At 40.9% G+C, this 13,824-nt stretch overlaps 1 protein-coding gene across 1 annotated transcript in view; it reads right to left on the bottom strand.

Annotated features, from left to right (window-relative positions):
* The window catches only part of PREP (prolyl endopeptidase), a 67,462-nt gene that overhangs the window by 11,914 nt on the left and 41,724 nt on the right, over positions 1-13,824 (bottom strand). Inside the window, exon 10 of the mRNA XM_053381559.1 lies at positions 11,613-11,716. Within this exon, the coding sequence (XP_053237534.1) occupies positions 11,613-11,716 (104 nt within the window). The remainder of the gene's footprint in view (positions 1-11,612; positions 11,717-13,824) is intronic.

Here is a 13,824-nt window from a genome sequence, read left to right on the forward strand (position 1 = left end):
CTAGTAGCCTCAAAGCAAAGCATTTTTTCACAATCATTTAATTCTTCACACAGCACATAGTTAAACTATGGAACTCGCTTCCACAGGAGGCAGGGGTGGCCTCCAACTTGGCTGGCTCTGAAACGGGATTAGGCAAAATTATGGAGAAGGCTACTAGCCATGACAACTATTATCTGCCTCCACAGTAAGAGACAGTGATGCTTCAGAGGACCAGTTGCTGGAAACCTCAGGAGGGGAGACTGCTCTGGTGCTTAAATCCTGCTTGTGGGTTTTCTACAGGCACCTGGGTGGCCACTGTGAGAACACAATGCTGGACTAGATGGGCCATTGACCCGATCCAGCAGGCTCTTCTTAGATTCTTAAAACCACCTTCCATGGCAAAAAATAGCAGATCTGTCCCCTATTAAGGATGCATCTTGTCTACATTCAATATGGGATAATCTCAGTTTCCTTGCACTGATCTGAATAATCTAGAAGCACCAGGGGAAAAGGGGTGTGAATTCAGCTCAAGTCAATGCTTTATACCTATCCTGTAGGACTCAGGTATATTGGATACCCATTTGACCACGATGGACGCCCAAGGACTGTTTTACTGCTTTATCCCAATGAAAGAACAGGTGACCTAATGTTGCCAGCCTTGGTGCCAAAGCTGCAGGTAAATACAGTGGTACCTCGGGTTAAGTCATTAATTCGTTCCGGAGGTCTGTTCTTAACCTGAAACTGTTCTTAACCTGAAGCATCACTTTAGCCTATGGGGCCTCCTGCTGCCGCCGCGCCGCCAGAGCATTTCTGTTCTCATCCTGAAACAAAGTTCTTAACCTGAAGCACTATTTCTGGGTTAGCGGAGTCTGTAACCTGAAGCGTATGTAACCTGAAGCGTATGTAACCTGAGGTACCACTGTAAAGGCTTCCGTCAAGGGAGGCACATACCTAGATATGGTCAGAAAAGCTGTTACAGAAAATAGAAGAAGAATTATAAATAATCAAGTAAGACTTCAGGTAAGTTTTTTTTCACTAGCCACCCATAGGGACGTGAAGCAGCAGTGTCATGCTGGTAAAAGAAAAGTGCCAGGAGTCTTTAAAAAAATTTCTACCCCTTGTTAGTGAGCCTTGCAGTCGAGTAGCAAATGGTTGCTGGACAGAAACTCCCCAGGTGGCAGGAGAGAGGGGAAAAAGAGGTGGGGAAGAAACGGAAGAAAATATAATTTTCAAAAAAAACCTGACAGAAATCCTGCAGTGAAGGCATAAAGTTTTTTTTTTTCATTGTTGCTTAACCAAGTAAAGAAAATAGTTTAATTCCCTCCACACAAATATCAAATGTCAAAAAGGTTTGATGCAAAGTGGGTTAATCAAAAGCTTTTGAAGGCAGCCTTTTATTGCACTTCTATTCTTTTTGAGTTTTTGCAGAGCACACTGAAGATCAGTGAGCATTCCTTATACTTTTTGAAAAGGTGTCTCATTGAATGCATTACTAGGAAACCTGAGAAATTAAAGTCAGATCCCTTTCATTAAAGTAGCCCTTAATGCCAGAACACGCCATGATGCAGGCAATTATTGAAACAACAGTCGATAGCAAAGGGGAAAGTGTCAAAGGAGAACTATATAACTGACACACACAGAAGTCTTTGCAATATAAATAATGGATGTCGTTTAAACTGTGGCTTGGAATCTTGATCCCCTTCTTCCTCCCCACCCCAGTATCTTCTCACCTCTGACACTGAGTGCTCTTAACAGTTTCCCAGTTGGAAGCTACAACAATTGAATGAATGTGCTAATACCTTTTAGCATCTTCTCCATATCACAAGAGACCAGCTAGCCCAGTAGTGTCAACCTTGGCTGCCAGTGACACTCCAAAGCCTCTTATGCAGAGATAATTCCTACCCCTACTACCCGAAACATTTTACCTTATACTGTATAGTTTCCATTCCTAGCTGGGAATCAGATATAAGCAAGTCAACTTGCCAAAAAGGATACAGTGAAGGTGCAAGCCAGATGTCAATAGGCAGGGGGTTCCCAAGGATGCTGTCACACTAAAAGATCTACAGCGGTACCTTGGGTTGAGAACTTAATTTGTTCTGGAGGGCCATTCTTAACCTGAAACTGTTCTTAACCTGAAGACCACTTTAGCTAATGGGGCCTCCTGCTGCCGCCACGCCGCCACTGCGCGATTTCTGTTCTCATCCTGAAGCAAAGTTCTTAACCCGAGGTACTATTTCTGGGTTAGCGGAGTCTGTAACCTGAAGCGTCTGTAACCCGAGGTGCCCCTGTATTTCATACAAGCACGGATCAAGTTAGTATGGGGCATCTGTAGCAGTGCCAGTTCCTCAGGTCAAAGTGGTTGAGTGGGCATGCATGGGGTAAAGATGTGATCACAAGCAAACTGGTCCCAAGGTGTTAAGGGCTTTATATACCAGTAGTAACACCTTGAACTTGGCCCAGTAGCAAACTGGCAACCAATGCATGTATCTGAGCAGGGGTGTTAAATGCTGACAGGGTTTCACTCCTGTTAACAATCATGCTGCAGCATTCTGCACTATCAGAAGCTTCCAGATCAAGCACATCCAGTTGTGGTTTCTGCTCTCCAGGATCTTCTCCTTTAATTAGTTATGCTTTTAAAAAAAGTCTCTTTAAATCACTCTTTGTTTCAAGAACCATCACAATCTTTTTTTTGAAAAAGTGATTTTGTTGTCAGCCTATTTATTAGATTGTATAGTAGCTGCTGCCAAGAAGAACATCAGTCTATGACAATGGAGGCCACCTATGGCTTATGATCATTAATCTTAGGAGTGGGAAAGGGAAATAGGAGTTGTGTTGAGATTAATAACGACTTTTTTCTCCAGTCACCCTACTTTGTAAGTTTCATGAGAGATGCTTCAAGGACAAAGGCAGTAACAATTAGCCTGAGAAAGGTGACTGACTCTGAATAACTCATAGGCACATTTCTCACAGCTCAAGTTAGTAAATTCCCCAGGTGAAACTGAAAGCAAACATCCTGCAAAAAAACTGTCCAGTGCTTTATACTAAAAAACTGCTCTGTAGAAGAAGAAGAAGAAGAAGAAGAAGAAGAAGAAGAAGAAGAAGAAGAAGAAGAAGAAGAAGAAGAATGGCTACAAGCAAACAATGTCAGGCTGTAAGAAATGACAGAACAACAATAAAAATAATAACTTCCACCCTTGATCAAAGCTAATTCTACCGCAAAGTTGCAAAACTCACCCCATATTTCATTTAATTTTTCATGCTGAAAGTAGAAACACTGGACGGGTATCCAGAAAATCTGTCCCATTTGCAAAAGTACATCTGCTTGTGCCACAGAACCTTCCCTCCTTCTCTCCATTTATCCCCAAATATGCTCTGGATGGTTGTGGGGGAAGCCCAGAACAATTGTGGGGGGGGGGGAGGAAGTTCCATTGTGTAAATGGAAATCCTTGTAGGAACAGGACGATTTCACAGGATACAAACCACTGGCAACACCATGAAATCTCTACACATTTTAAATGTCTAGCTACAACTGAATGGGAGATCATCACAGTTACATGTAAGAGGTGTTTTTGCAAAGAAATAACCTTTGAGTCCTGTAAGGTTTTATTTTATACGCTATGCATTCTACCATCTATATGAAGTCACTGGGTTATGTCATTCTGGGATTTGAAGCGAGGTCATCAGTATGCAGATGACATCCAGCTCTTATTTCTCCTTGTCATCAGAGTCAGGCAAAGCTGTGGTTTCTGCTGAACCAATGCCTGGATTTGGTTAGAGGCTGGATGAGCCAATAAACTTAAGCTGAATCCTGACAAGATGGAGGAAGTACCCTGCTTAGTTCCAGAAAGCACTAAACACAGCCTTCCCTAAGCTGAGGTTTTGGACTACAATTCCCATCAGCCTAAGAGAGAAGGCAGGTGGTACTCAAGATTCCTTAATTACAACATGGCGTCATTGTTGTTTTACATTTTTTGTGAACCACGTAGAGAACATAGTTGTCTATAGATGCCTACCCATAAATTGAAGGCATTCTTAAGACATTCAATAAACTGTTTATGAACAGTACGATATAAGCATAAATAGAACTCTTTCAAGTACGGGATTATATTAACTATGCAGGGAACTGACATCTATTAACACTTTGTAAGCAGCTGGGACAAATGATTGGAACTTGAGTTGCTCTGCTAAACAAAGACTGTTACTTTCCAATTAAGATCTAATTTCAAAACCCAAAAAGCTTTTAATTTACTTTAGCAGGCATAAATAACCCTTCTGAGCATATCACCTTTCTTTATTAAAGAAGCACTGTTATGCTAGATTCTAACGCTAATTTAATACTGTTTGTTGGACTGGCATAACACTACTGAACTCAGTTCAAAGAAGCCCATCTATAATTTATCTTCTCTTAAAGAAAGATCTCTAATGGGATTTGCAACGCAATACATTACTTCTCCCATCCAGAATGGAACCACACACCTTAACCCCAACCAAGACAAAGACCTTTTCGCTGACCAAATTATAATTGAGGACCCCATTTCTGCACTGCTCAGAGGTGTAGCTGTCCCAAGATGGCTCTTTCTGTCCCTCAAACTAGGGAAGAAGGTTATCTTTCCCTGGCTCCACATTTCCTAAAACTACTTTTAGATGGATTTTGATAATGTGTGTTAGTTTAAATGTGGCATCCAAGTTGTGAAAACCAATTCAAAAGAAACCCCTAACAGCATACTACATTATGTCACTCAGACAAACCATACTGTTGAGGTGAAACTTTTTCCTCTAAAATTGAGAACCAAGGTGATATTCTAGCTACATTTACACTGATATGTTTTTGGCACTGGTTTCAGAACAGTCTGGATTCACCCTCCTTCAATTCGCATGGAACAAAGTGAACTCACAGTGATGCGCTCAAGTTTTCAACTACTGAATTCTAATTCTAATTCCAAGTACAAACTACTAATCATGTTCATAATAGTCAATGACATCATAACTCTAGCATCATTTTTTCAAGAGTTCTTTTCTGGCTCAGATTTTAATCCATGCTGGTGAGCATCTCACTCTACCCATCTCATTCCTGAATGTTGTCATGTCAGAATCCCAGGTACCTGGGAGCCTGACATACAATTTCCAGGGTTCCTTTGAAGGCTTCTTGTGCTTAGGATGCAGTTAATCCTTTGGATTTGGCTTGCAGGAGAAGTGGAAGAGGAAGGGAGTCTAATTCTGAACTGAGGTGTATACACCCTCAGAGCGGATCCTCAGAGTAAGCAACAAGGCTTTCATTCCAGCTTATATAAAAAGACATCATAGGGCAGGAATTGACAAAATATGCCAAAACACAACTCCCATTAGCCTCAGTGAGCATAGTCAATTGTCAGGGATTATGGGAGTTGTAGCCCAAAATATATGGAGGGCACCACGTGGGTTATCCTATGCCTAGAGCAATATTCCTAATTACCCAGATGCCCATCAGCAAGTGTTTTGTTCTGCCACTTTTATGAAACATTTTGAACTGTCAAACAAAATAAATTGAGATCCACTTGCTAATGTAAGAGGAAATAATTCTTCTCTATCTTGGGAATATGTGTAATAATGTGTTGATTGTTAACTCACAAAGGCAAGATCAATCTGTATTCCTAGATCAATGTTTGTGTTAGCTGCAAAACTACAATTAAAAAGGATAAAAGTTTTACCCATGTTCCATTTCAGAAATGATACTGGAGGGGGAAGAAAGGACAAATAGACTTTATCCTTCCCATGAGTAAAGATGAACTCAATTACTTACAGTAAAACTCAAAATACATCTTTATTCAGAGTACTTTAAAGACTGGAAAAGCTTTCATTTAAATTGCCATTAAAAAGCTTTTCCTGCGTAGTAAGCAATTTGTAGAGCAATAGGATCAATGGGTATGGATTGAAGCAGATCTCCTTCCATTCAGGACGGTCTTTTAACAAGCGGCATCTGAAGGTTTGGAATGAAGCCTCAGATTGCAACGTCCTCATCCATCAGTCAAGATTTCCACTACTCATTGGAAACAAGTTGGAAATTGGAAATACTACCCAAACTATCACGGCATATTGCATGCAGGTATGCAGTCCAACATTACCTGTTCACAAAAGTGCTCTGACATCTCATCTGCAATGCAGGATAAGCAGATTCATACTATTAAAGCAGCACAGAAGAGTGAAGTTTGGTGGGTACAACTCCTTATGCAACAATAAGAGAAGCTGCACATGCTGATATTATCTGTATCCTCCATTTTATCTGGGCACCCCAGGCCTCAAGATGTTTGAAAAGAAAACCATGTTCAACAACAATTCATGAAGTGACCAGTCCTTCCTTACTTTCAATTTGGGCTGCAAGCCTCCAGGGGTTTTTACTGGTATTTGTTTTAAAACAATGTCTTATTCGTACATAAGGGCAAGGAATGGTCCAAAACAAACCCGCGGCTCAACTGCATCCCTCTCTCCTTCCTGTGCTGCACTGGGAAGAAGCAAACCAGTCATCTTCTTTTGCATTATGTGCAGACGAGTGTTTATGCTTTGCTATTCTCCAAACAAACCATGAATGGAAGCCAAAGCGTATTGTTTGCTTTATTGCTTGTGGTTTGAAGGAAACAAACCGCAAATGCCATTTGCCAAACCAGCACTCTGGTTCCTTTTCTACTGGCCTGGCAGTTGGCGCAGGGAAGAGAGGGGCGGGCACCAAGGAACAGCATGCATCAGTAAACTGCATGCTTAGAGTAAACCATCCGTTTATGACTTACCATCGTTTATGGCTTATTGTTATGTGTGAACCAGTTCACTGGCACAGACTTGGAAGTCGTAGCACTGCTTGAAGAAATATGAATAGGAAAACTACGTTCACAGGTCTTGTCTATGCTCACAGGTCTTCCCCAGAAAAAGGAACAGGCAACAGCAACAAAAGAGTAGGCTAAGAAGCACTTAGATGCCGGAATTGGGGAAGAAGAGAAAGAAAAAAAACCACCAACCAATAAATTTTCTTCTAGAGAAAACTTATTTCTTGTTCCTGTGCTAGCAAAACACTCAGCACACACTAAGAGGCAAAGCCTTCTGTATTTTTCACCAAGGCCAACAAGAGAAGATAACATCCCAACTGTTCCCAAATGGATGGAAGTAGCACTATGCTGAAAGTACTCACAATCTTTTTTCTTTTTTTGCACACATTTTCAGCATTGCTGAAAAGCATGCCTTCCTCTAGTGACTTGCATTATTTTAGATTGCCCTCAGTTTCACTTGCCCCCCTCAGTGATGGCTAAATCTAATTGGCCGCACAGCATTATTAGAGTGCATAATCTCCAATGGATAGGATCATCCATAGGACTAATTAAGGCTGATTGGAGCAGCAGTAACAGCTTGGGAAAAAATTCTCTGAAGAAGTAGCTGAACTGGAGATATGATAGGCCGAGCAGGATTGAGAGGGGGGAAAGAGGTGAATTTTGGCAGAGAAAAACGTTTCTCACTATAACAATTAATTTCTACTTGAAAACTACCATATTTGGCAGAACTCCAGAGAGCAAGCCTGAGCATACAGGGCAGCATCCTAAACCTGCATTCATAATAACTATTACTAGAATTTGAGCCATATCTCAAAGGTAGAGCAACTGCTTTGCATGCAGAAGGTGAAGGTTCAAACACTAGCATTCTTCAGGTAGGACAGGGGAAGAACCATGTCTGAAATCTTTGTGAGCCACTTGCAGTCAATGTAGACAACGTAGGAGACATACACCAGTATAAGGCAGCTTCCTATGTAAAACCAGACCACTTGTTTGAGGGGGGCAACCAATAATTATAAGTTGGCTAAAAATAAATTAGCAGATGCCTATTACTTAAGGCTATAGGTAACCATTTCACTCTAAAAGCTACACTTGAAACACCAACAGAAAACAATTTAATAATAATAATAATAATAATAATAATAATACTTTTATTATTTGTATTCATGCCCCAGCCACTCTGGGCAGCTCCCAACAGAATATTAACTTCCTAAAGAACAGAGCAAGGCACAGCTCTTCTGAAATACGAATATTTTCAGTCATCTTAAGGGTGATGCTCATTAGCAAGATTGCAGAACCACTGAACATGCCAATTTTGAATCCCAGTAGACCATTTATTTGGAAAGATACTAGGAAAAAGAACCCTCAATATATTCTCCCTTAAAAATTGTGATCTGAATCTCTTATGGGGCAATCAGGAACTTGGTTAGTACATTTTTTTTAATGGAAAAAAGATTTTCATTTTAAAAAAGTCTGCACATTTAATACTCACAACTTGTCACACCAGTAAGGATAGCATGATCCAAGAATGGTGTGGGAAGATAATTGTGAAGAAATTTCTCTTACAAACTGCCAATTAAATTCAGTTCTGACTCATCCTCAACCTTGTCAAGATTACCACATCTGTACCTGATACAATTCTGTGTAAGGGGCAAAGATTATTTTAATCTCGTTTCTACTCCTGAATAAACAAATATTCCAGTCTACATTGTTAAATGTAGTAAGAAAGGAGCTATACTAAGTTCACTATACAACCCAGACTTTTCAGAGGGTTTCCCATAGGCATCTGGTTTACCACTGTGAGAACAGAATGCTAGATCAGATGGGCCTTTGGTTTGATCTAGCAGGTCTCTGATATTCTTATATTTTCACAATATGGCCCTTAATCTATGCTATTCCTTAGAATACACTGTCATGCAACTTTCCTTTAAATAGAAGTTCACAACTGCCCAGACAATTCCTGGAGCCTATCATTTTGTATCTGTTTAACTGGCATTAAGAGCAATTGAACTGGTCTCAACCACACCGTTTCAGCACCTGTAATCTTGGCCTGCCAAAATAAATGTACTGAATTCTGAACTGGAACAGCTGGAGGTGTAATCTATGATGAAATATCACTCTAGGGTATAAATATGATGAGCACAGGGCTCATCACAAGGGCTGAAAATGCATAGCTTTTACCTAAAGAAACATATGAATGATTTACAATACCAAACAGGAAAGCTCAATTAAACACAACCATGTGAACTTGTCTCTGTCCCTACATAAACTTAAGGAGGAAAACAGTGTTAATAATGGGGAGTAGGGGACTAGTATTCAAAGGCCTGGCTGGCTTGTCTCTTTAAGCCACATTTAAGCTTAACAGTAGTTTAAAGGAGAACATGGTTTGGCTTAGCATTACAGCTGAACTCAGGTTCATGGTTTGTTGCTCAAAAAACAACACAAACCACCCCCGTCCCCCCCACAACTGGCAATGCATGCAAAATCTTCTGCAAAACACTTTGCAGGACCCAATGATCAGAATAGCCCCTTGCAAAGCAAGGCCAAACCGTCAGCTAACTTGGATCTTGCAAAGTGATTTTGGGCATTTCAAGACCCAAATATCAGTTCATTGTCGGTGCTTTGAATGTTGGTTGGATTTGTGACATAAAGTGATTTGACAAGTGGACGGACACACCCAACAGTTGAATCTGGTTTACTGGGGATGCTCCACTGTTTATATCTAGCTCCCCATCTCTGCCACAGCAGGTAAAGCCAAACAGTTGTCTCAGTTGCTTTCTTCTACCCAGATGAAAGAACAAAAACATCAACAACAAAGCAACCACCACCCAGCCACAAAATCCAATCGTATTTGAGAATAATTTGTTCAAATTATACATTTGTGTTTAATCTACTCTCAGTGCTTTATGGAAGAGTGATGCCAATTCTGTACACGCATACACATATTCAAAGATTTTCTGAGCGTTCAAATAACAGACACCAACATAAAACAGAATCACAGTACATCTTTTAATCTTTACTAATATATGCCATGCTAGCAATGATGGGCTTAATTGTGCTTATCAGAAATACTATGTCTCCATAATACTGTGTGTTCTAGCAACATGAGTATATTGTTAGTCCTATTAGAGATACCTAGTTTAATGTACTGAAAACAGCCTAGCCATAAAAATGTTGACATTGCACATCAGTGATGACTTTAAAGCTTCAGTCAAAAAGACAGAACTACTGGTTCCTTTTTAAAAACAAATCTCAAAGAACTGATGTTGAATTCTTCAAACGTTTGCATAGTTTTAACACTGGAGCTTGAGGCAAGTACAGAAATGATTTTAGATTCTACAAACATTTTCCACCTAAAATTCCCATTAGCTTTTCCTCCCACTGAAACACTTTAATTACACGGGTATTTGAATTCAATTACTGTCATCTCACTGAATGTAGGAACACTGTATACTTATTAAGGTTACACACCCATGTCCGTTTTACAAAAACACAAGATGGGTCACAAAAGTGCATGTACACAGTATGCTTGTATTAAGGAACAATGGTGGCACCTTTGATAATCTCTCTTGCCCATCTGTCTGCAGTGGAATCATAAGATGGGTGGCTGCAGTCTCTCTGTCCCTGACCTAGTCCAGCACCCCATTCTCACAGTACCCAACCAGGTGCTTCCAGACAAGCTCACAAATAGACATGGAGGCAAGGCCCTCTCCCCACTGTCTCCTTTCTCCCCTCCAGCAAGGAGCAGTCAATGGCGTGTGGCATCATGAAGGTTCTTTTCAGCCATCATGGCTGAGAGCCACTGACAAGTGGAACTTGCAAGAAAATGTTGCTATGGATTCTCATTCTAACATAATTTCACCTAGGCAAGGATTCAGCCAGTAAGCCTTCTCCTAAGAGCTGAATAATAATAATAATAATAATAATAATAATATCTTTATTGTCATTGCCCCCTCTTGGGGACAACGAAATGAAGAAGGAACTGTGGGGCGCAGAGAAAGATGGGCAGCCTAATTTCCCTGGGTGGGCAATTGAATCCAATTGGGGAGGGGGATAGTGAGAATTTCTGGTTGAGCGCAACAGAAGGGGGTTAATAACTGAAAAAAGAGGGGATGGTACCCCTACTGTTACGTTAGCGCAATGACTTTTCAGCTACACCATGTAACTTCCTGACCTCCTTCTCTCCCTGCAGGCCTTATGTCCCTGCCCCATCTACTCCAGAGAGTTGGGGAAGCTCCTAGAGCAGATTTAACGGTGTCACAGGAAGAGTGAGGAAGTTACACTGCACAGCTTAAAAGTTGCTGCAGCAGCCTAACTGTTCAGTTGGATACTGCCCTGTGTCAGGAAGAGAACAGAAGGAAGGAGCAGTCCAAGCTGTTGGGGAAGGTGGAAAGGGAAAGTAGATTCAGGGTCTCTCTGGCACTGGCACTGTTGAAATTCCAAGTAAATGCTTCAAATTCAGTACCTGTTCTCAAGCAGTCTCACCAGATTCCCTTTTAAGTCACTATAATTGGCTAGGGACACTTGAGATTAAACTCTTAGGATAGTAAAGCATGACTCATAGCAAACACCAGCTACTGTTATTAACACCACAGAATCACAAAGTATGGACTTTAGGGTGTCTGCCCAGGTGGCACATTCATTTTCACAGGGTACTGTCACCATCAGCATGAGATCAAAATGTCCTGTCAATTAATGGGCTCCATCCTGTAACTATACTTGTAAGGGTGCAAAATCGACCAAAAGGTAAATTCAAATCAATTGTAACCAACAGCAACTCTTGTCAGCCTTTTACAGCAGTTGATTAGAATCTGTAAGAAAGGATCACTGCTCTTTACTCACCTGAACTGTTTGGTAAGCTGAAGGATCAAATCCTTTCACTGTGACCTCTCGGAAAACTCTTGGCTCCAGTTCTTCTTTGGTCAGATCACAGTGGTAGATAATACCTGAAAACGTGATTCAAGTTGGTCACTCACTGATTTAGTGCCTCTTCAATGAACAGAATTCACAAGAGTCTGTAGCTATTATTGGTATACCAACGAACAGGCTGTATAAGCAATCAAGCATCACCCTACAATACTCACGTGTGTGTTTGTGTGCATGTGTGTGCACGCACGCATGCACATGCGCGCACACACACATATGAAGCTTTGAAAATACAATTGAATAATAATTTATCAAGGCTTAACTTTTTAGCTGATGCAAAGTCTTTTCCCATGGACCTAGTTGATGAATTCTGCTAGAAATCTTGCATTTCAAAAAGTAGCTCAAATTTTCCTTTCTTTCTTTATAATTAAATGGTAGTTGAAACACTCGTCTCCCCTCTAGAAAGCCCCAAGGCGTTCTGGCTTTTGCATAAGATGCACTTAGGAATCAACACTTTGTATCCTCACCATCAAGTAATATCACCTTTAATCTTCCTTGGCCTCATATAACGAAAGGCTTTGAAATGGGATGCTGTTTTTAATGACACACCCTGCAAAAAGTGAGTAGAGCACACCTTTGAAATTTACTGATATGCCATTAAATGTACACTCAGTTGTGACCTTTTATCTTGCTGTAGAATTCTCAGATGACTGATCTTTCCCTGCTCAGCCCTCCGAACTAAGTCAACATTTTCCTATTTCCTACAACATAGTGAAGCATTAGCTATGGTTTAATGTGGTCTGTGAACACAGCTGGTATCTACTCTTTGTGTTTAATTGCCCGAACAGTGATATGTCACATAGTGAATAAGCTGCCTTTTTATTTTTATTTTGTTCTGAACACAAAACTGGGCAGAGTGTATTGTGCTACAAGTATGACAGAACTGCTCATCAAAATAGTGTCTGACACACAGTCAGCTCCGATTCAGCAGGCTTTTCAATTGCCAAAGTTTAACAGTAAGTTCAAAGCAATGTACAGGGATCCAGCAAAGACACAGATTGTTAGGGATCAAAAATGCCTTGCTACATTTTTGCATACTTTGGGGGGGGGGGGGTTATGCACTGCAAATGTAATCCTGGGCTCCTATTCTTCCTTTTTTAGTAATTTCTAAACTTGCTGTACATGGACATTTCTCCTTGAAATAAATTCCATTTGCTCACAAGGCTCTTACAGTTGAATGTACTTAATACTTGTCTGCATAAAGCGAGCTTTACATGAAGAAAGAATGATAAAAAATACTCTTTTAAAGTAAGGCCAATTTTGTAATTGCTTTCCTTATTAATGGCCCTTCCTTAAATCACAAACAAATGAAGAGTAAACTAACCATTTCAACAAGGGCGTTCTACCATTTACAATGGTTAGAGTGTTGGACTGTGGCCTGAGAGACCAGGGTTTGAATCCCCGCTCAGCCATGAAGCTCACTGGGTGGCTTTGGGCCAGTCACCATCTCTTAGTCTAAGCTACCTCACAGGATTGTTGTGAGGATGAAATGGGGAGGAAGAGAACCATGTACACTACCTTGAGATACTTGGAATATAAAGGGGGTAAATAAAAATAAATGAATGAATTTAGATTCCTAACCCACATTTCCTGAGGGGCCTGAGGAGGGTATCCCTACAAGCAATAAGCCATCCACCCCAGACCTACTTCATCTAGCTTCTCCAGTCTGTAGCTTCGCAAACTGCCCTGGAAACATGATGGATGGGTGGCATAAAAAAAATACTTCCATTCTCATACAACTGGTTTCCCTTAGCAGAGCTGAGCTTAACAGTTCGACAGCAGAGGTTTTTGGCACAGACGTCAGTGATGGGCATTCCTGCTTAGAACATGTTGCCTCACTCTGCTTTTGTCCTCTTTTTTATTGTATGCTGGGCTTGTATTTAGTCATCTGCCCAGTTGAGGAGGGAAGGGTCACAGACAGTGGGAAACAAGAGAACGACTAGCTTAGGACATTACTAGGTGCAGCATACTCAATGGCTGTTTCAGTTTCCATCTTGGAGAGGAAAGAATGGGAGTGCTGATAGTTGGGAGGGATAGACAGCCAACAATGAATTATTATGTGCAATCAGTTGTGTTGTTAGAGTCCTAGATCACCTGTCCACCTCCCCCTGCACCTTCTCCCCTGTAA

The sequence above is a fragment of the Podarcis raffonei genome, chromosome 3 (assembly GCF_027172205.1).
Source record: "Podarcis raffonei isolate rPodRaf1 chromosome 3, rPodRaf1.pri, whole genome shotgun sequence".
NCBI lineage: Eukaryota > Metazoa > Chordata > Lepidosauria > Squamata > Lacertidae > Podarcis > Podarcis raffonei.